General features: G+C 32.4%; 1 protein-coding gene across 2 annotated transcripts; it reads left to right on the top strand.

The window, feature by feature from the left end:
• The first annotated feature begins 652 nt into the window (after positions 1 to 652).
• Positions 653 to 2,522, top strand: LOC145332074 (uncharacterized). Of its 2 annotated transcripts, XM_080177005.1 has the most exons (3): positions 653 to 1,056; positions 1,564 to 1,657; positions 1,949 to 2,522. In XM_080177005.1, the coding sequence occupies exons 1-3, from the start codon at positions 931 to 933 to the stop codon at positions 2,224 to 2,226; spliced, it is 498 nt and encodes a 165-aa protein (XP_080033131.1). In that variant the 5' UTR covers positions 653 to 930; the 3' UTR covers positions 2,227 to 2,522. The 2 variants fall into 2 exon arrangements, with proteins under 2 accessions (XP_080033131.1, XP_080033130.1); XM_080177004.1 differs by having other exon boundaries at positions 1,564 to 2,521.
• The last annotated feature ends 21,332 nt before the right edge of the window (positions 2,523 to 23,854 follow it).

Raw genomic sequence — 23,854 nt, 5'->3', positions numbered from 1 at the left:
CCACTCTACCACATTTATATCCTCCCCTCTTTCTGGATTAACAAACTGACCAATACATGGGTTTCATGTTAGCAAGCTTAATTGACGACAATTTCCCCCTGTCATAATATCCATGTATATTCTACATCCATTATTAAAATTGTGACTATTTCTAAACTATGTTTATTTGGGACTAAGTTGGACAGAAAAACATTGTTTTTAATCATATTATGTAAAACTAGGGGATGCGCCACTAGCATCTAGAAGCTTTTAATTCAAAGGGATGGGTAAATTCCTAAAATCATTCCGGGACCAGGTAAAAGCAGTTAGTGAAAGTTAGTAGAATAAAACCTTCGATCACATTTTTTACCGAATCCAACTTTTGAATAACATAGTTTAAATTAAGCGACACTTTTCAAGTTTGAGAGTTTAAATAAGAATTATTTATAAAATAATCTACATTTCTAATTATATACTGCCATGCTAGTCATATATATGTCAAGATAAAATTCAAAAACTTTTTTATCCTTAGTCTTTAGTCTACCCTCCAGCTATCAACATCTATGGTAGCCACTGAGTAGACACTCTACCCTTTTTGACTCCCCCCAAGGATACCCCATCCCCCAGTCATCATACCCTCATCTACACACACTCGCAAGGCGTACACCAACCCCTCTCCCTCAGCTGTCCTACCCCCACCACACACACACTCTCTCTAGGCAGGCTATCAGCTGACACAAAGTGCCGGTAACGAAGCCCTCTCATTGGAGGAATTAGTTCCTACCGACAGATAAGAGATCTGATTGGTCCAACGCACTCTCATTCGGTCACATGACTTCAGGCTATTGGCTAATCTAGATTGATTAGTGTAACACGCGGGTTTTTACACCAGTTTTTATCTGACCACGCTCGAATATACATCTCAATTATATAGTGTTGCTGCTTTATAAAATGGCAAAGAAATTGCTAACGCAGGATGCCTTAGCTCAAGTAAGGTCATTTTTACAAAATGACATAAAGGATGCCATCAGTCAAGCCGTAACCGAGAGCGTACAAGCATACGAGAAACTTCAAAAGGTGAGCAGCGACACTCTTAGTAAAACTTTTTTATCTGAGATTCGTAGTTTGCGTGATTCAATTGAAACTTTAAATGTTAAACACCGCGACGAAATGAACGAACTTTGTACGTTAATGGAAGGTGGTGAACTTTCATCGGAACAGCAAATTGCTGTACGAGTGGTGTCATTAACAAAAAACTTTGAGAACTTTGTCGTTAATGCAAACGCGCGTGAAAAATGCCAATCCACACTCAATGATTTTTTTTTGTCCCAACTTGCTCACAGGGAGCAAAGGGACAGACTGTGGAGCATTCGTGTTAATAATGTCCAGTGCCCATGGCTTGATAAAACGCCGACAAGTCGCGAGGTTTTTGACATTGTCATCAGGCCTGTCTTGGTCGAACAGGACCCCGACGCAAACATCAATTACTCTAATACCATAGAGTATTCTCATCCCCTAAGCCAGAGGGTTAAAGGCCCCAGAAATTATATCTTCAGGTTTTACTCTCGCCATATGCTTTTTCAGTTCATGCTCAACAAGAAGAAGCATTTACAACTGTTGGACAAGAAGGCTCGCGACAAGACAGGTTGGACCAGCGCCGCTGCAGTATCTTTCGACGGTAAGAGTTTTCTTAAGTGTGCCCACGATCTTGCGGACACAAATAGAAGCTTGATGACCTACCTACACAGCGCAGGAATCGCGTCTAGGACTAAACTGTCGGGCACCAGCGTCGCCTTCCAACCAAAAGATGGCCCCCCTAAGTGGATAAAAGTGCAGAATCCTATGGCTCGAAGCCACATCGGGCTGATCTCCCCACTGCCTCCCCTACAGGAAATATTAAGCACTGATAATTTGATTGTAAAATTCATGCGTGAAAATGGCCAATCTAACCGTAACCTTTTCTTTCAAGGTTTCGAAACAGAGATAAAGAGCCTACTGCAGGACCTGAAGGACAACAAGCTGCGTGGAGCCCAGACAGAGCAGGACCATGAGGATCAACATTCTCCAAATCATAGTGTCACTGTTGATGCTATCTCCACAGCCGAATTTCCTGCCATTGAGAATACTGGTGCCGCAATTCCCGCCAAGACAGGCTCGGCCCCAGGTACTACACCAGGCTCTACAACCACAGGTACTAACGCAACATCATCCTCAGTATCGACAAGGTCAGCAGCTGCCAAACCATGAACAATGCCACGAGCATTCCTCTATGGATATCGGGTCAAAATTAAGCCTTGAAAAGGTTATCGTCATATTAGTAGTGTACATTTTGTACAAATTTCACTTTAATTGAGCAATTACTAGGTACTATTAGGTACACATCAATATCAAAGCTCAAACTTATTACGCTTAGCCGTTTTTATAACTATCATTATTATTATAATCTGTATAATCTGTCAATAATCGTAAAATAATCAAATTCAATGAATTAGACTGATTAATGATAATTGTGTGTAAACATATACTGGTAATTGGTAATTAGTAATTAGCAAATTAATTTTAAAATTAACTTTATTTACTGATTTATTCTTCTTACTGATTTTCTTACTGATTTTTTTTTACTGAATTTATCAAATCATTGTACTCGTTGGATGCGGGTAGGGGGGGGGGGAAAATAGTAGAGATTTTTTACCATGATTATTATATATGTTATTATTTTAGTGGAACACCTGCCGATAACTTCTGCCTGCATAGCTGAACCGGAAGCAGAACCTGCATCTCCAGATCCATGGCCTCCAGACACATCCTTAGACAGCTGGTTCTAGCCAGGTAGATGATATTTTGTGTCTAAATGAAAATGTGAACTATGACATCACTAGCATTCTCTATGACGATACGTTTAGAGAATACTCGAGCGACTATAACATTAAGTGTGACTATATAGACATAGATTCTCTTTTTAATAAATTTAAAAATACAAATGAGCAACTTTTTAAAATTTTTTCAATTAATATTCAAAGTCTCAATAGTAAAATCCAACAGTTAAGAAATCTAATTGAAACGGCCTCTCTGGAGGGAGTTGGTCCATCGGTCATCGCCGTCCAGGAGACCTGGTTGTCACAGGACTCGAACATAGATAGTTTAAGTTTAATAAATTACAACTTTATCTCCACCCCCCGACCAGAAGGGAGGGGCGGGGGAGTAGGGCTGTTTATTCATAGCAAATATCAAACAAAAGTTTTATTTCCAAATTTTTTTGTGCCACATATTTTTGAAACTATGTGTGTTAAAGTAACATTAGGGAGCTTTAAGGCATTGATAGTTAACGTTTATAGACCTCCACACAGAAACCCCGAGGACCTTGAATCATTTTTTAACATACTTGGTGACTTTTTAGATGTGATTGATGATAGCAACCTCCCTGTATTCATTGTGGGAGACTACAACTTAAATCTCTTCACGACTTATGACGTCTTGGGTCCTGCATCTCGTTTTTTTAATTTAATGGTAAGTAATGGGTATCTATCCTTAACGTTAAGAGCAACCAGAGTACATAATTTCTCGTACTCATTGATTGATTCAATTTTTTGCAAGGATTTCCTGGACAATTTTGTTGACTCACATGTAATTGTCACTGACCTATCAGACCATTTTGTATTATCTAGTTCCTTTTCACATATCATTCCAAAACCCCCAAAAAAACCACAATATTTTGAAAAAAGATTTTTGGAAGAAGCAAATATTGATAACCTCAATTATGAACTATCAATACAAAATTGGGATGAGGTCTTAAGCACAGAGGATGTTGATTTAGCCTATGCGAAATTTTTTTCAATTTTCTTTAATCTTTACAACTCATGTTGTCCCAAAGACAAAATTTGCAATAATCGCAGGACCATGCCGCAGTCGCCATGGATGTCTAATCACCTTCTGCTGTGCAATAGATTTAGGGACAAGTTGTATAGGAAATCCTTGAGTTACCCAACAGAAGAAAATAAGGATAGGTACTCAACTTACCGTAATAATTACCAGAGAGCTTGCAGGGAGAGAAAGAGAATATACTATCAATCTGAGCTTGAAAAAGCGGGCAAAGATGGCCGCAAAGTATGGCAAGTATTAAGGGAGGTAATGGGTAAATCCAAGTATTCAAGTGATCTTGAATACCTGGAAATTAATGGAGCAAAAATTGAGAACAAAAAGGAAATAGCCAACGCCTTTAATTCCCACTTTGCAAAATTGGGTGAGAACCTTACCCCTGAAATTCCCCAAACATCAAAAGATTTTAGGGATTATTTACCCCCCCCCCATTAATGATAGTATATTCATTCCTCCCCTGGATGAACTCCAGGTATTTAACATAATAACGAGCTGCAGGCCCAAGACGGCCAAGGACGTGAACGATGTAAGTTGTAAACTCTTAATTCAATGCGCCGCTAACCTGGTGCGGCCATTGACGCACATATATAATCTTAGCTTTTCACAAGGAATTTTTCCCTCAGGGATGAAAGTGAGCAAGAATGTAGTCGTTTATAAATCGGGGCCGTTGACCAGCTTAGATAGCTGGAGGGGTGTTTCTATCATCAACACATTCTCGAAGCCACTCGAGAGGATCATGTACAAATCACTATATGAATTTTTAGATGAAAGATCCTTTTTCTCCACGCGACAGTTCGGATTCCGTCCGGGCCTCTCCACGGCACATAATGTTCTTGATCTTGTCAATCGTATCACGGCGGCACTTTCCGAAAAGAAAGTGTGCGCCGGGATATTAATTGATATCAAGAAGTGTTTCGATCTTGTGGATCGAAACATCTTGTTGAAAAAACTCGAGCATTATGGCTGCCGTGGAGTGGTCCTGAGGTGGTTCGAAAGCTACTTTGAAGGACGGTCACAACAGGTTGCGTTTGGGGGAGAATTTTCTGATGTACTATCTATCCTTATCGGTGTTCTCCAGGGAAGTACACTCGGTGTACTTCTCTTTCTTATCGTAGTTAATGATCTAGACTCTGCCACTAGAGACGCATTGCTGTCTCTTTTTGCAGATGACACATTTTGTCTTTTAACAGCTGACAACATTAGGGATCTGTTTATTAAGATTGAAAATACTCTTCCTCAAATTACTGAATGGTACAACAGTAATAAACTTATTATAAATAGCAAAAAAACCAAGGTTATTTTGTTTCAATCGCCAAGGCAAAACTTCACGGAAGAGGAAAAAAATCTTATAAAACAGTTTCCAGTTTTTATCAATTCTAACCATGAAGGAGAGAACCTTCCAGAAAAAATCCAGAAACTAGATCATATAACTTTTTCGAATAGTAACCCTGGAGAACAAGCCGCAAGGCACCTGGGTATTCAAATCGATGAGAAATTGTCTTTCAAAGTCCATTTTAATTTAATGCACAAAAGAATTTTAAAAATCGTATACTCATTACGTCAAATGCGTCATATACTTGACTCGCAACATCTTAAATTGCTCTATTTTGCCTACATAAAGTCTGTTCTCAACTATTGTTTAATTGTATTCACTGCTGTTCCAAACACCTTATTAGAGCCAATCTTAAAGCTCCAAAAGGAGTGCTGCCGCTTAATAGCAAAAAAACCACGCCGTTTTCCATCAAATATTTTATTTAAACAATTGGAAATTTTACCAATCAGGAAACAAATGGAATACGAAGTGTTTTTATTTATGTACAAATATAAAAACAATATGCAGCCAAGAGTTTTTGATGGTGTCTGGAACACACGTGATACAATTCACGATTATGAAACCAGATTTAGAAATAATTTCATAGTAGATCAAGCCAATAGAAATTTTATATTCAATTCACCATTACATTTTTTCCCAAGACTTTGGAACACATTACCTGAAAATTTAAAAACAATACCTACATTCCTGGAGTTCAAACGGAAAGCTTTTTACTTTGTATTAAACTCAATATAATGGTTTCATTCTTTATTTTTCATTCTTTATTTTTCAGTCTTAATCTTCTTATATTTTATCCTTATTTTTAACTTATCAATAGTTTATTTTTACACTTTATGCAGGCAACAATATATCATAACATCATACTCATACTCATAATCACCAGAGCAATTTAAGTTGGATTCAAGTATCCTTCTTTTTTGATTTTTTGATTTTTTGGAATCTTTTTTGATTTTTTGGAATCTTTATCCCTATCATATTTAAAATGAGTATACGATTAAAAGGTTTTTTTGTACATTTCTCAAATATTTCACGCATCGGTTTGACATACTTAATTATAGCATCGGATCATTCTGTCCTAAATTTCAACCAAAATTTTGATGCCTTCAAGCAATGTTTTTTCTCTTTCCTTCTTTTCATTCATTGGGGTTGTACATGGTCGTCTCAGGGACTAAGGGATTCATTGGAAATTTAGCAAGGGTTGAAACTTAGTTCAAGAACGTCGGAGTTTTTTTTGTAAACGGCCGGGAAACGTTAAATACAAATGACCAATTAATATCAAATTAGCTACCTAGGACTTAATACACATAGAAATTCTTCTTTAATCTTAATACACATAGAAATTCTTCTTTAATCTTAACTTTTCAAATTCAAATTTAATTTCGATTCATTTTTCAATTTAATTTTATTTTTCAATTTTAATTTTCAATTAATTTATCTAATTTATTTTAGACTACCTTGTCCCGGTCTGTACAACCAGGAGCTCCTGGAAGGCGTACATTGTGTCCTTCGAGTCCGACCTAAATACCTACATCCCCGTCGTCGAGTTGTCGTTCAAAATAGAGTTCTTACTAGATGTTAACCCCTGCAATTAAATTAAATTCATTCAACAAATTTTTTTACATTACAGTTTTTTATCAATTTTTTAGCAACTCCTTTCCAATATTCTCTTCAACATTTTTTTTCAACATGTTTCTTCATAACAATATTTAAATTTAAATTTACAATTTTTCTTTCTTTTTCAACTTACTTCTACGGGGGAGCGCATCTAGAAACCTGTTGAGATTCTCACAAAATTTATTAAATTTTATTAAATTCTAAACAAATTCCTATTTTTAATCAAAATTCCTTCTTTTTTCGTAATCTTTTTAGTTTTTTCCTTCTAAATTTTCTTTGGTCACACGAAATGTCTATATGTCATGATTAGGTTGGTTCATATTTACATGTTGGGCACAGGATCCATCTATCTGTCTAATCGCTAGCCGGTCAACTCGTTGACCGGTCACGTACTAACATTGCTGTACAGGTTGACATATGGAAGTTATGGAGAAGGGGTTGCAGGCAAAGCTGATGTGAAGGCGAGCTCGTAGATGTTAAAGCGGTGGAACCACGAGCGGATAACTTTCTGATCCGCATTTATATGGCGGTCACCGGCCGGCGAAAGTGGTACCGACACCAACCACAGTCCAGCCCGAAGTAGGCTCAGCCGCACCTGGCCCGCCAAGAGAAATCACCTAGTTTATCAAATTCCGCAATTATGTTTACCAGTAACAATAAAAACATATAATTATTATCGTTATATTATGAAATATTAACATGTAATTTCAATATAATAATTAATTGTCTATGTGATTTACTCATAACAGGATTGAAGAGTTATTGAATAAAAGTTCTTATTATTATTATTATTATTATTATCCTTTATTTTAATTCTTTAAAGATTAAATAGATTCTACTTTTTAAAAGCTACTCTATAATTTGAAATGTCCATTTGAAAACATGATTTTCTTATAGAATACATTTTTTATAGAATCTTTTTACAAAGGAGCATTTAGTATGTTATCTAATAAGTCCTTGGTTTATCAGTAATGCTTTGGTGAAAATTTTGTAAACAAATTATCATAATTGTCTGCTATAATAAATAGATTTTTTTTACATCTAATTAAATGTCAGAGGTAAAGTTGAATAGTCTGTATTACTTTTTAGCACTTCTTTAAAAAAATATTAATTATATTTTTAATCAAATGCTTTTTTTATGTCAACACTAAAAAAATAGATTCTATTTTTGGGGTTTTTTCCTGTTAAATGAGAAGATGGATGCAAAAAGTCCTTATAAACTGCTATTTATTTTCGATGAACAACATTTTAGAGCTTTGAAATTTTGATTTTAACCCTTGGAGATGGTAATATTTTTATTTTACCCATATTGAACAAAATGAAAAATCGGCTTTTATGGGTTAGTTTTTAAATTTTTTTTTTATAAGATTAAGTAACAACAATGATTCTGTATAAACACAAAAGTATTTTTTCTTCAGTTGAAAATAGAAGTAGAAATTAACTAAAAACTGTTTAATTTTCCTCTAAAATTTTCACAGAAAATGGTACCTCCTGCAAAAACCGCTGCATTTTAGATTTTATTGAAAAGTGAAATGAAGTTACCTAACCTAGGGTAATGAAATGCACTATGTCCCAATTCAGGTTCTGATACAAAAGTCAAATCACCTTCGATGGCATTGTGGAGCATTACCATGTTCAAAATTGTTCAAAATTTTTATATATTTTAAAGCACCCTGTATATTATTTGTTATTCAATCTTTTGCAAACTGATATTTAGATAGATAGATAACGATACTTTTGCAGGGAAATATGACTTTAAAATGGATTATATAAAAATAAGCTTTTTAATGAAAATAAATAAGTTAATTATCTCCGTTTTATTAAAATATCTTGACTTTTGATTTTACATGATTTAATGGCATTTGTCGTTGTCGTCGGTTGGCTATCATTGTCATTTATTTAAAATGTTATACTTTTTCTGATCTTCAGAAGTGAGGCCACTATAAAACTCACTGTGTTCGTCTGTACGGTTAAGTAGAAACGTGAATTACTCGGCTTAAAATTTTTGTGAGAAGATTTAAGAATCATGTATTTATTCAAAGGAAAAACCTAAACCTAACCAATGCAACAATGCTCGATAGGCAACCTTTTCTGTTACTAAAAAAAGAAATTTATATTTTTTCTGTGCTTTTTTTCAAAAGGAAAAATGAGTATGTCTTTCTAAATTTTGGTAATGTTCCTTTATCCGACTTGTTAAGCTTAACATATTTGGATGATATCATCCTTATTTCAATACACATTTGAAAGTTTAAAAGTTAACGTCACTGTCTTGTCTATTTAAAATACATACCTACAATTTAACTTCTGTCTTCTTACATATCTTTATATAAAAGAATTTGGCACAAATGGGTTTGTTAAAAGTTGAAAATTATACAAAAAAATATTAGGACATAAGTTAGATTAACAATTTCATAAAATGAAACAAAAAAAAAAATTCAAAGGACTTTTGTTAAATCTATAAAATATTAAGAGTTAGATACAGTTTACCTTTTTTGGAGAAAGCCTAAAGTGTTATGTGTGACGTCATAAAATCCTTCTTTTTTTTTGGGGGGGGGGGGAGGGGTTTCTTTCCTCCGTTTCCTCTCATCCTTCCTTTTTAGAAGTTTTTTTGACGTCACACATGACACTTTAGGCTTTCTCCTTTTTTGTTCTTTGTCCAATTTTAAAATATGGACATGGAAACCCTTCTTTGCTTTACATACATTTGTTTGTTCTACATTAAATGCCTTTTATACTTTTATGATTTTAGCCATCTAATAAAAATAAGTAAATGTACCATGTAGTGTAGATTAGATTAGATTAGATTTATTATTCTTGGGTGTACTGTACATACATAGAAAAAAACAACAATAATAAATGAATTAAATGAATATTATATACATTCATATATACAGTCAAATGTTATTGATATGGTTAATTTAAAAAAAAAATCTTCCCAAATGGCAGTTTCCTGAAAGGGAGGAAGTGTGCAGTAAAGTGTATTCACACATTGTTTTCATACAGGCCATACAAGTAAGACACAAAAAAATAGAAAAACAATAATAAGCAATAGATAAAATCATATTGGAGAGGAAATAATGATAATAGGAAGGATTGATTAGGGCATGCAAGTCTCAAAAAATTATTGCAATAAAAGAAATTAAAAAAAATTCAACAAATAAATTTTGATTAGTTTATCAGATTTCAAACAATATTAAAAAGAAATATAAATTTATCTACATTATTGAAAGTTAAGCTTGAGTAGAGGGGGGGGGGGTGGTAGACATCACTTACCCTCTTGGGGCGAAGCCACGTGTATATATTTGTATATGGGGAGGTTCAAATTTTATTCTTTATCTACCTAATTCTTTTGTTTATGTTGAGGGCGCCCATATAAAAACTTTGTTGTTTTATTTCAAGCAAGAATAAACTTTACAAGTACATTTAAAGTAGCAAAAACAATTTACCTGGGCTCGGCAACTCTCTCTGTTACATTTGGAGCTCTTTTTGATACAATTTTTATTATTAAATCACTTCTTTGTCTGCCTTATATTGGATTAAGCTGCTAAAGTCACCAAAAATTAGTTTTCACAAATTCATAAAAAAGTTGTCAAGTCTATTTTTTATCAATTGTTTGTATTTGAGGCGCCTCTTTTGTACACTTAAAAAAAAATAAAAATCATAAATCAACAGGCAAATTGTTGAGACATTTAATTTTTAAAAATTTATATTTCCAAAACATATTTGTTGATTATAGGGTTGAAGACAGGAAAAAGTTTATATATCAATTTTTGTATGTAATTGTGTATTATGCTTCAAGAGTTTTTTATCACTATATAGTAAAAGCAACCTATTTTTGATATATTTTTTTTTAATAGAGTAATATATATTTAATAATACGTAGTAGAACTGAAACTAGAAAATTATTTTTTGGTTATGATTTAAATTTAATTTGCAATCAAATAGACAAAAACTCCTTTTAAATTGTTTGTAAATATAATTTGCTGCGACTTTTTAGTTTCTGATAATCTAAACATGTAAAGCATAATATAAAATCAAATTTGACAAATTTTAGTAAGCTAACTTAGGTTTTTTATTTCAGAAAACTTTGTATTTTTTTTCTTCTTGTATGTATATAAGGTTCTAGGACAAACGCAGGTGTCCCAAACGTCAGAGTGGACAAACGCAGGAGTGTTAAAATATTAATTTATGTAAGTATTTATATACAGGTTAGGTTAGGTTAAGATATAAATATACATAAAAGCCCCCCGCAGGGGTTAGGCATTTAAAAACCTAAAATATGGTTTAAAATAGGTTAGTTTAGGTTAAGTGTCCACTCCTGCGTTTGTCCACTCCGACGTTTGGGACTCCTGCGTTTGTCGTAGAACCTGTATATAAACCTAAATTTAGTTCAGAAACCAACGAACCGTAAAGCATTCGCATTTTAGTCATATACAAGACATTTTTACTCCTTCTTTTCTCTTGGAGATATTGCCCTAAAAAAAATTTTTCTGTTCATTTTAACAAAAAATATATTTTTCTCCCGATTTCATCTCCCTAACCCTGGCACACTGAATGGAATCAAAATTCATCCTCCCTTCATGCCCCCTGTCATCTAAATATCCTCGTGTTTTTTACCAGTGAGGGATGTGGTATCCCATAAAAAATATTTTCATTGTATAAAAACTAGGAAATATTTTCAATGATTTACTTCGACTATCATTATAATCCTATTTGTCTGTTTGTGTATACAGAAGGATCTCGCCAACCACTGAACCGATATGGTTTTCTTTACAGGGTAGCTTCTTATAGGTTCTGGGAAGGTTTATAACTATTTTTTTGGTGGGTACCATCACCCTCCCATAAGAAATCACCCCTAGAAAAACTACAATTGAAAGAGGGGGTTGTTCATAAAAGATTAATTAATGGCTTACATAATATTACAATGTTGTTAAATTGGCTAAGCTGTATGCAAAGTTTTAGGGGCGATTGCTCTCATTATGGTGGGACTAAACTCCCAATAAATAAAATGCTTTCCTGGGACCTAAAAGAAACTTTCCGGTAAAGGAGAGTCATCCAGATACTTATAAGAAATGTACATAATATGAAAGAATGAAAACTAATTATAAAACTTACAAAAACATCCAAATTCTCTTGATAATTGTAATTCAGAGGATAAATATTCTTTTAAAGATCAGACATCCCTTACTTGTGTTTTATAGCCAGCTTTTATTTTACAATAAGGAGATTTAAAACATATTTAGCTTTTTTTACACACAGTCGTAATTTTCAGACATCAGGCATTGCTTTTATTCAAAATAATTCATATAGCTAATCTGCAGTTTAAAATGTCTGTACGTACGTCCTAAATCAATTAATAAAACTTTGTTGAATATTAGCTTTATAAAATAATTTTTTTCTTGACCTGCTGATATTGTGAAGATTTTCATTAAGGACAATATTTTACTCTATTACGTCTGTATATTTATAATTGGGGTTTAGGGAGGAATTTGATTTTCTCTGCGACTATTTCAGCTAGGCGTATATAATTTCTTTAAATATCCATTGTATCCATTCTATAACTCACTATGTTTTTGCGTTTTATCTATAAGATTATATACCTGAGGTAGTTGCCAGATCACCCAAATTGTTTTTGTAAAAAATCCTCCAAAATCCTATAATAAATCTACAAAAATAAAATAAAATCTTATGATAATAACACTTCTATGATTTTTAAACAATTTTCTTAGTATTTATAAATTTGTACAAAATAAAAAAAAATTTAGCCGATTTTGCGATGCTAGATTTTTAAAGAACCCACCTCTAGTAATTTTATAACCATATACTCTAGAAAATATACAAGAAAAATATGAAATAAATAAAACACAAAAAGATATAAAAAAAACGTGAGAGAAAAGTAAAGTTTAAATGTGGAATATTGGATGCTATTATCCTTGTATGTGCATTTCTAAACCCAGAACCACTTCATTATGCAATCTACATTTTCCTGGATATTTTGTCTACGGTAGTCCATAAGTGTACAGCTTTACAGTACATTGTTTCTATTTGTTAAAGCAACACGTATGATAAAAGAAAAAGATTCTTTTTAAAGTAAAATGCTTATATTTCAATCAAAATCTATATTTTTGTATTTTTTACTGATCCACTTCATTATGCAAATCAAAAGAAAATCAATGGGAAAACGTTTCTTTTGCCCTTTTCTCCACTTTTAAAAATTAATTCTGATAAAATAACAATTTTTTAAGGGATTTATGCATTAACTATAATGAAAAACAGTTTAAGATAGATTTTAATGATTTTTCTAAATAAGAAATAATTGAAAAAAAGAAATTCTATCCCTTTCACTTTAGAGGACAGCTGCCGACCCCCAGTCTTATGGATGAAGCTAAATACATGTTAAAAATAAAAATTAGCCTGAAAAGTATACAAAAATGTTTTTGATGTGTTAAAAAAATCTATTTTAAAATCTTGATTTTGAGGATGATGGCCTTTAAGATGCTCTTACTGGTGGTAATGGTGAGCTAAATGTTATCAAAGTGCATGCCCATGAAGAAAACTTATACATTGAACTATGGTCCAATTTTTGTAATCATTGCAGCCTCCAGCCAAGCAATATTAAAATAGAAAAAAATTGCAATTTTAATTACTAAAATTTATAAAGTAAATAATGCAGTTTTTAGATAATGGTTATATTTCATGTCGAGAGGCTCCACTGGAGGCTGCTATGACTACAAAAAATGGTACATAGGTTAATAGACAAGTTGTTGTAATGGTCATGTACTTAGATAACATTTAGCTTACCTTCACCACCAGTAAGAGCATCTTAAAGGCCATCATCCTCAAAATCAAGATTTTAAAATGGATTTTTTTAACACATCAAAAAACATTTTTGTTTACTTTTCAGGGTAATTTTTATCTTTAACATGTATTTAGCTTCATCCATTAGACTGGGGGTCAGCAGCTGTCCTCTAAAGTGATAGGGATAGAATTTCTTTTTTTCAATTATTTCTTATTTAGAAAAATCATTTAAATCTACCTTAAACTGTTTTTCATTATAATTAATGCATAAATCCCTTTATAAATTGTTATTTTATCAGAATCATTTTTTAAAAGTGGAGAAAAGTGCAAAACAAACGTTTTCCCATTGATTTTCTTTTGATTTGCATAATGAAGTGGATCGGTAAAAAATACAAAAATATAGATTTTGATTAAAATATAAGCATTTTACTTTAAAAAGAATCTTTTTCTTTTATCATACGTGTTGCTTTAACAAATAGAAACAATGTACTGTAAAGCTGTACACTTATGGACTACCGTAGACAAAATATCCAGGAAAATGTAGATTGCATAATGAAGTGGTTCTGGGTTTATTATAACCAGAAAACTGAAAGCAAATACAATACAACAAAAAATACATAAAAAATGAAAAAACTTAACAAAAAAAGGACATATATTTTTATTCGCGAATTCATACTTTAGATAGATATGTTTTACAGTAAGGTAAACGGCTGAAACGATGAAATTTGAAGGGAAAACTAATTATATTTAAAAATTCAAACTGTTTTTTTTCCATTTGACGTATTAAAGCCATTTTGATAATCTTAAATTGATTTAGCTGTTTTAGTAATTAGGTGTTTTTAAGTAGGAAAAATTAAAACAAGGATGACAACATCCATAAAAGCGAAGCACTAAAACGGTAGGACAAACGGACATTAACACTTGTATAGTGTCAGAACTGAATAATCATAATATAAATATATAAGAGCCGAAGCAAAATTGTAAGTAAATTTGTTGAAAAATCTGCTTGATTCAGGATAATGTTTATATTTTGTTGTCCCAGGAATCAATATACCAAAAATCAGATCAATCGGATGATTAGATCACATAAAAGTTTGTTGTTAAAAAAGTAAAAAATCAACATGTTTAAAATGGACGTACGGACATTTTGGTGATGATTATAGAGTTGCTGCGCTTTCTAAATCGTACCTAACTATTAAAGGAATCACCATGCAAAATTTGAAATCGATAGGACAATTCTAACATGCCTAAATAAACGAAAAAAAGCTATCCGTTAAGGACAGGCGTACGGTCCTACCCTAATTATAGAAAAGCTTCGCTTTTAAAAATCAGAGTACAAAAAACTTACATCGAAACTTAATTTTATAAAAGGAAAATATTGAAAAAACATAACTTTGTGACATAAGCGTCGGTTTTTGTCAGAAATTTGCTAATTGCTTCAGGTTTTGCCATTAAGTATAAAAAGGTAATGTTTTTGTGAGAAAATTATTTATATTTTAGAAAATACATTAGTTAGATAAACGGGCGTTATCCACTTAAGAATATTTTTTTCAATTTTGAAATTTTAATTCCCCCCCTCCCCCCACTCCGACAGAACTATGACTTTGGCAGAGAACAACTATTTTATGTTAGGTTAGGTTATAGGCAAGGGGGCCGAGCGCCCGCAGTTAGAAATGCTAGGGGTCCGAGCGCTGCGGCATTGCAGGCAAGGGAGCCGAGCGCTGCGGCAATGCAGGCAAGGGTGCCGAGCGCTGCTGCCAGAGTTCATGATTCTGTCGGGGGTGGGGAAAGGGGGGGAATTAAAATTTAAAAATAAAAAAAAATATTTCTAAGTGGATAACGCCTGTTTATCTAACTAATGTATTTTCTAAAATATTAATAATTTTCTTACAAAAACATTAAGTTTCAAATTTAAAATATTTGTTAATTTCTAAATTATACTTTAACAAAGAATAATAAAAATTATATTATACAATAAAAATAAATGAAATATTAATGAAGAAAATAACCTCAATTTATTGCTGACCATTCGCTCATAGTTAAGTTCATTACTGTTCCTCAATATTAAAGGAAAATTGAAATATTTTGTAATAGTTAAATTTAAAAAAAAGTTTTTACAGTTTTAGTTGTTTTGCCAGTAAACCCTCATGAGTGTGGAAAGTTGTAAGTAAAAGTTTGAATTGGCAGTAAAACTTGCAAAACTGAAAAATATGAAAAAATTGTGTGCAAGAATATGTTTAGATGAATGCATAGGGGGCGCCACGTGCAGTTTTAGCAAGGGTGTCACAGTAGTTGTTTGGTTATACATTATATTCATAGTTTTGTTATTTTGTCCATGATTAGATGTAATACATATTTTTGATCTAAAGAGAAAAGTAAATTGTAATTCAGTCATAGTCTAAAAAAACTTGTTTATTTGGGTTAAAGCAGTTTATTAGGCACTCTAAGCTGCTTCGTTTGGGTTAAGATAAGCTCTACAATTCACGATGTCTGTCAGTCTGTTAAACACATATTAGTAATGCATAGTAGAAAATTGAATTTATGTAGTTGCTACTTTAGCTAGAGTCTCACGATAAATTTTAAGATTGATTCGTGAAATTTTTCCTTACATTTTGAATTTTGTAAACTTCGCTACTTGTGTATGTTATCATCCTTGTTAAAATGAATTTATTATTTATTTTCAGATACAAAATGCGAACTAAATATGTGATGAAAGTAGAACTTTTAATTTTAGGCAAAAATTATTTTAGATTCATTTTTAGGACAATTGCCAGTAAATAATCTTTCCCTCAAAGTCTAATGGTTTATTAGTTACACATGGCATCGTATTATAGATAGCATTCAGCAGATAGTAAATTAAATAATTATAAGATTGATTCCGGCTTTGTTAGCTCCGAGGGGCCGAAGGGAAATTAATCGGTTTCGGGGTCATCCTATTGATTAAATTCTTGAAATGAAATTTCTAATTTCACGACAGCTTGGCTAAATAAAAACATTTGATACCTTATTAAATCTCAAACACTTTGGATAATCTGAAATAATTCTTTTTAGTTATTCTGGTTTTCTGTATCAATATTTCAATATCAGGTGAAATATAAAATTAAGAAGCCTTTTCTATTGCCTATAAGAATGCCGTCATACTGGCCTACTATTGGTCAATTAAAATATATATTGGCCTGTCATTGGTAATTTAGTCTGTGTTTTGGCCTATCAATGGTCATTTGTATTGTATAACGTCGTTAATAAAAATCTATTTTAATGCTCAATCAGTCTTTCAGTCCGTTATGCTCTCGGTGACATACGATATCTAAAGTTGAAATAATTGTATTTAATAATTTATTTGCATCTACTATACAACTTGCTTTGTGTGTCCATCCGTTTGGTTGTTTTAATTGTTTTAGTGATTTGTTATTTTTACTTATTGTTGTTGATGTTTCCATTCTTGTTCTTACAATATAACATAACATTTATGTTTTTATTTTAGGTCCTGAGGAACCACATGTAAATCAAGTTTTAGGTAAAAAACAAACTGTCAACTATATTCTTGGCAATAATGTTGTACTTTAAAATTAATCCTTACATAAAAGTACCATGATGTGTGTCTGTCTATTTGTACCGCTAACCGCTGGACTGATATTGTTCTCCATTACAGTGATGGTTCTAATAGGATATGCGAAGGTTTATAACTATTTGGGGGAGGGTACAATCTACCCCAAAGAGAAATAGCTCCTAGAAAAAAATTATCCTCCGATTAAAAAAACCTAAAATTAAAATAAGGTCATCCACCTCAAGGCCCCTAGAGGCCTCTGTTTCTGCTACTACAGCCCGGCAAAGAAGTCCTAACATACGTTCTTATTTTAACCAAATCGAAAAGTAATATTCTAATATTTAGAAGTGCTTTGCTTCTGAACACTATTTCCTAAAGTACTGTCTATCCCCAATGAAAGAATTAAATCAAAATTCTGTAAACGTTTTTAAAATCATATTTTCTACTAATTTGATAAAACTTCATAGAAATTTAAATTTTTCCGTATACAGTGTGGCTGCTATTAAACTATGTTATTTCTATTATATATTTGTTATTCTTACATTTGAAGCTTGTAAACATCTAAAAGCTTATCATTTATGCGCTAATTGTGAACATAATTGCCTATGTAATCAAACACAAAATATAAAGACAACCTTTCTTTCTAATACCTAAAAATTGCTACGCCTTTTAAAATGGAACTTTCTTGTTTTTTATTTGGTTCACTTCCACCTGGTTCAAAGTTGAAATCAAATTTTAACATGTGCCGAGGGAATAGAATTTAAATTAGCAAGCTTTAGCCAGGGAAAAATATTTTTAAAAAAGGATGAACATAATAACCTTTAGGGCAAAAGTATGTTTAATTAAAATATTACATTTCAATTTTGACAATCAAAAATAAGTTTTAAAAATTTTGTTAGAAGAATAATAAGCAAGAAAGAATGATTTAAGAGACCGTTTGCTTCAAAAGTTGAGATGAAGTTGTAGAGTAGGTATGCTAAAACTCTAAGCATAGGGGCTAAGGGCGCAGACGTTAGTATGTATTTACAAAAAGCACATTCAAGGTAATTTTCCTAATATCTCCTTATTCCATTAATTTTAAGAATATAGAACTATTTATTTTTGAATTTATAATTACGATATAAATTTTATCACAACTTTGAACTTTAGAGTTCGTTGAACTTGCAAAGTATTGTAAATTTAACTTTATCTAAATTATTTTATATCTTAGAATTATTCCTCATTTCAAAATTTTGCAATCTTACTTTAACTAAATAGACCACTATTTTAATTTCAAAAATCATATTTTTATGTTAATTTTAGTTTGGGCAAGGTAAAGTTGGGGATATGAGTGTCACTAAGGGTTAATACTGTCCAAGATGTGTATGTATGTAGCCTTGATTCTCTGAAGTTAGGATTCGGATGCACGAGGAGATTGGAGGTGAGAATCCTTTGACCAATCCTAGATTGGTAAGCTTCGCGCACAGCTGAGTGTATTCTATGTTACATTACAAGCTGACCCGCAATTCTCGTGGAAGCTACTCAATTATTGCATCACCCTGGCCTAGAGTTTTGGCAGGTGTTCCATATTAAGCCACCCTAATTAATGGCACTCTCATAAGAATGAGGAGCATGGGCGAGGGAAATCACGATTGCAGTTGCTTGATAAGTAGGATCCTATCTTCCTACAAATCTCCATCCTTACAACCTAAGGGCATCACAGGGAAGGTTGCGTGATTATATTCTGACAAATTGCAACAGCATTTGTCATCCAAGTGCAATATCTATGAGGGGACTTGAACTCGGATTTTCCCAACCACAGTGCAGTGCGCTAACCACTAATCTATGGGACACCCTTACTGTCCAAGATAATCTTGGTTGTTGGTAAATTTTCTATGGTTCACCCATCCTTCCAATTATAAATTAAAATTTTGTTTAGGAGTATTTGGTGGAAATGTAAGTTTATCCTGTCCCTTTCTACCCTCTCTGGACCAAGGAGGAAGGACGCACACCAGCGCGGAGGACCAATGGAGCAGCTCTAGCGGTCATTGGAGCAGTAGTGCTGGCAGTTTTGGCGGGCAAAAACGGGCAAATCTGGTCATGTGGTTCCACAACTCCGATACTGATCCTTTTTACAGGTTTTTGTTTGTGAAGTTTTTTTATAGTGATATACAAAATGACGTCATACTGGCCTACCATTGGCTAATTAAAATGTATAGGTACTGGCCTGCCTTTAGTAATTTAGTCTGCGTATTTGCCTATCATCGGTCATTGTATTGTAAGACGTTAATTTTTTATAAGCACTGTAGAGAGCTTAGTTTTTTTTGTTGGAATTTTACTATTGTACTTGTTGCGCCACCTATAGTGATTCTTGTCTTTATTTAGTTATGACACAAGGCTGGAGGGAGAATCTCCAAGGCATTGGGTCTCTGATCAGGTATATAAGTAGATAGATATAATTAGGCATATACGGTGATAGATAGATAGATATAATTAGGTAAATAAGTAGATATATAGGTTTAATTAGTAGACAAGTAGATAGATAGGTTTAATTAGGTAGATAAGTAGATATATATGTTTAATTAGTAGATAAGTAGATAGATATGTTTAATTAGTTAGATAAGTAGATATAATTAGATAGAAAGATAGATAGATAAACAGAGTGATATAGTAGACAAAGACGATAGGATTGATGAATTCTGAATATCATCATTAACACTTTAATTGCAAGCCCTTTGTCCAGAGGTCATCATTGTGCATGGTATTGTTTTGTTACTTTTTATATTCCAATGCATTTCCCCCGTGTTCTTAAAATTATTTGTCGAGTGTCTGACAATTTTTTTTATTTCTACATACAAGCACAGATGCTACGGTTTAATGCATTCAGATTGAAAAATAAAATGGTTGCAAAGGATAATGAATGATATGTTTTCATCTTATATCTAAATTTGTCCTCCCACTCTTGTTATTAAATTCATTGGCCGGTAAACCGAGAGTCCGATTTTGTACATTACGGTCTTCTCAAGTTTTACAAAGCAAAAAAAAACAAAGATATTGGGACCATGGGAAGAAAATGAAGCCCCGCAGGGTTAGAGCCCCCAAACAGGGGATAAAATTGGAGGAAAATGCGACGAAACCCGATACTTCATTTTTTTTCCATGACCTAGATATTCTTTGAAAGTAAAATTTCAGTGTTTTCGTACTTTTCAAACTTGTGTACATATTCTAACTATTGGGTATATGTCATCTTAAATCCTGTAACCATAATTGGTTGAATTAATGAAAACTAATGTAAACATAAACTCATCACAGGTTAAACAATAGAATACTATATTTTTAGTAGCAAAGCATTTATAAAACTAAGTCTTGTCTGTCCGTAAAATAAAAATGGCAATTTTTTCATTGGACTGTTTATTACACTAGTCCACAAAGTTTTGAATAACGGTTTCGTATTCGTTGGTTTAACACGTTTGAGGAATTTTATTTAACTTTAATAGGTTAGTTCATAAAGTTGAGTGACCAAACGTTTCAACCATTAATTGTATTATACAGAAGGGATTTTTTTTGTATCATCATAGGGGACATCATTTTATCGACTATTGTCTTATCCCTTTAGATTTTAGATTTCTGCAATTTTTTAAACGTAGAGAAAAATTTAAAACAATTTAAAGCGTAATCTTAACCCGCGGCTGTGGCACAACATGTAGCGAATCCGCCCGCTGTTGTTATTTTAGATTTCTTACATATTTAGTAAAAGGGAAAATTATAATTTCCCCCCCAAAAGATGCAACTCATTACCATGAACAGTTAGGACTTCCAGCAAAGGTGCAATCAAAGGTATAGTTCCAAGCAGTATGTTTGGCCGCGTTAAATAGTTATTGCTGTGTTTTATAATGACATAATTAAACTTATATTCTATATTTTTTTCTTGTTATAAACGAAGAAAATAGCATTAAATGTCAATATTATTTGTCCTATATACTTTTGTCATTATTTCTTTTAATGAAGACAAATCTTTTCTGACAAATATAACAGGGAGGAAGGGAACAATGGGATGTTTATTACACTAGTCTCCAAAGTTTTTTAATAACGGTTTCTTATTAGTTGCATTTATAACTTTGGGGACTTTTATTGAATTTTGATTAATTTGTTCATAATGTTGAGTGTTCAAACGTTTCAACCTCTAATTGTAAATTATAGAACGGGTACTTATTCGATCATCAATACGGATGTACAGCAATTTATCGCCCATTATTTTATCCCCTTAGATCCCTGCATAAAAATAAAAGTATGAAAAAAAGAAAATGTTCTTTTTTGATTTGGAAAAAGTAAAACTAATAAAAATATTTCATTAACATAACTCTTATAATAAAGGACCAGGATCTCTTTCTGTCTGTCTGTACAGAAAGATCTTGCTTACCATTTAACCGATTTTGTTCTACTTTACAGATTAGCTTCTCATTGGTCCCGGGAAAGTTTATAACTATTTTAGGGGAGGTTATAACCCTGAAAGAGAAATTTCCCCCAGAAAATAATCGGCCCCCCAATTTCTTCTTTCTTTTTAAAGCAATAATTGATAGTGGATGGGGTCCATTAAAAAAGGGATAAAAAGGGAAAAGAGAAAAGAAGAAAGGGAAAAGAGAAAAGACGAAAAGGAATAGACTAGACAGAGTGAAATAGATAATAGAACCCTAGGTACGAGGAAAATACTTGCAAACTTTTATCAATAAATGAAAAGTTTTCTGACATATGATGAGAAATAAGTTTAGGAAACACACTGTAAACATCCATAAGTAGCGCAGCTTAGAATAAATAGATAGCCTGAGACGAAAAATAAGTTATATAGTAGATGTTCTCGGTTGGTTAATGGAATGCAATTTTATTTTGCAGCCAAATAAGTCCAATCTCATCTATATACACGTTACCAGCGGTTCCGCCCCCTTCCTGTAAAGAAGAACTATATTGGTTTAGTGGTTAGCGATATCCTTCGGTACAGACAGATTCTGTTACTTTATTAAAAGGATATAATACAGACAAATTAACAAAATACAGTAACGATCAAATACTTATTTGTAAAAGGAAGGAATATTCGAAATAAACTTCTCAAATGATATTACAAACAAGGATGACAACATCCATAAAAGCTAAGCTCTGAAAGGATATGACAGACGAACATTAACTTTTGTTGAGTGTCAGAACTGAATATACAAAATATGAAAATATAAGGTTTGACAAAATTAAACGTAAATTTGTTGCATAAGTTCTTAAATACAGAATTTTGTTTAAGGACATACTGACATTTTTAATACTTGATTATAGAGATGCTTCGCTCATAATATTTCACCTTATTGTAATAGGAATCAGTAATCAAATAATAAGACCAATCGGATGTTTTTATCACATAAAAATTAATATAAAAAAGTAAAAGAAATCAACATGTTTAAAATGGACGTACGGACATTCTGGTAACGATTATAGAGTTGCTTCGCTTTCTAAATCATACCTAGCTACTACAGGAATCACGATTCAAAGTTTGAAATCGAAAGGCCAATTCTAACATGCCTAAATTAACGAATAAATGCTAACTATCTCGGACGGACGTACGGACGGACGGACCGACCCTAATTATAGAAAAGCTTCGCTTTTAAAATTTTTTCTATTGTTACCGACTACCTGAGAGAGAATGACTGAGGGCAAGATAAGGAGTAGCTTGGCTTGTAAATATAAGTTTAGGAAGTAAACCAAGATAAACCATCTGTAAACATATTAATAACATCTTCCCTTCATATGTACTACAATATAATATATATTATGAGCGACTCTACCCCAAGCATCTAGGGGCTCTGAATTCAGAATTAGAGTGAGGGAGTAGAAAAATAAACGTAATCTTTTGATTCAGAAGGCACACAGATAGACGGACATCTTGTTCCTTTTGAATAAGGAAAACTAACTATCTTTTAATCATCTATAAAATGGCATCTATTTTTTATTTATTTGAAATAAGCATGTAAGGTCTATCTTTTCTTATATCAATTTATCTACTTTATTTTTAACTATCTGGAATTTTTTTTGTATATGTTTATTTTTATTTTTATGTTTATTGTTAATTTGATAATTCTATTTTATTTCAGTATGCCAACAAAGTGAGGCTGCTGTTCTCTTCTGATCAGGAAATTCAAATTTATGAATTAATTATTCAATAGTATATAAAAATGTTTTGGAACATTTTTTTTTGTCTAAAATTGGTGCTTAATTTTTAAATGTTTTGGTGCAAATAAAATACATATATAAGAAAATCATAAGCGAAGCTACTCTATAAGTTTTCTGGTCTATCTGTCCGTTATAAGAAGTGAAGATAATTAATTTTCCTTTACTAACCCATCACTGCCCTTCCCTTAACTTCCCCCTTCCTTCTCCTGATGTTACCTTCCCCTTTGATATAATTGTTAAAAAACTAAAGTTTTTTTTTTATTCCTACTTTTTTGTCTTTATATTTTTTATATTACAGCTACAAGTTTCACTTTGTTAGAGTACATGATAATCTGGTGTAAGATCCAAGTAATAAAAATCCATTATTTTCATGTAAATCCTTATGTTTAGCTTATGATTTCAATTAGCTTTGCTACTATTGGACGTAATCTTCCTTGTTATTATTAATTATGTCCATTGATGTACCAATAGAGAAAAAAATAGAGGAGTAAGGGATTAAATAACTGGACCTTGTGCCG

Source organism: Acartia tonsa, chromosome 11, assembly GCF_053477335.1.
Source record: "Acartia tonsa isolate MP-2025a chromosome 11, ASM5347733v1, whole genome shotgun sequence".
NCBI classification, from domain to species: domain Eukaryota; kingdom Metazoa; phylum Arthropoda; class Copepoda; order Calanoida; family Acartiidae; genus Acartia; species Acartia tonsa.
The sequence above is the reverse complement of the archived record's forward strand: the minus strand, read 5'-3'. Positions and strand labels throughout refer to the sequence as shown.

Excerpts from the sequence above, each read along its gene's own strand:
- LOC145332074 (XM_080177004.1), top strand. The coding sequence starts at position 931 with ATGGCAAAGAAATTGCTAACGCAGGATGCCTTAGCTCAAGTAAGGTCA. Across the intron at positions 1,057-1,563 it reads CATACGAGAAACTTCAAAAG|TTCATGCTCAACAAGAAGAA; the intron begins GTGAGCAGCGAC and ends ATGCTTTTTCAG.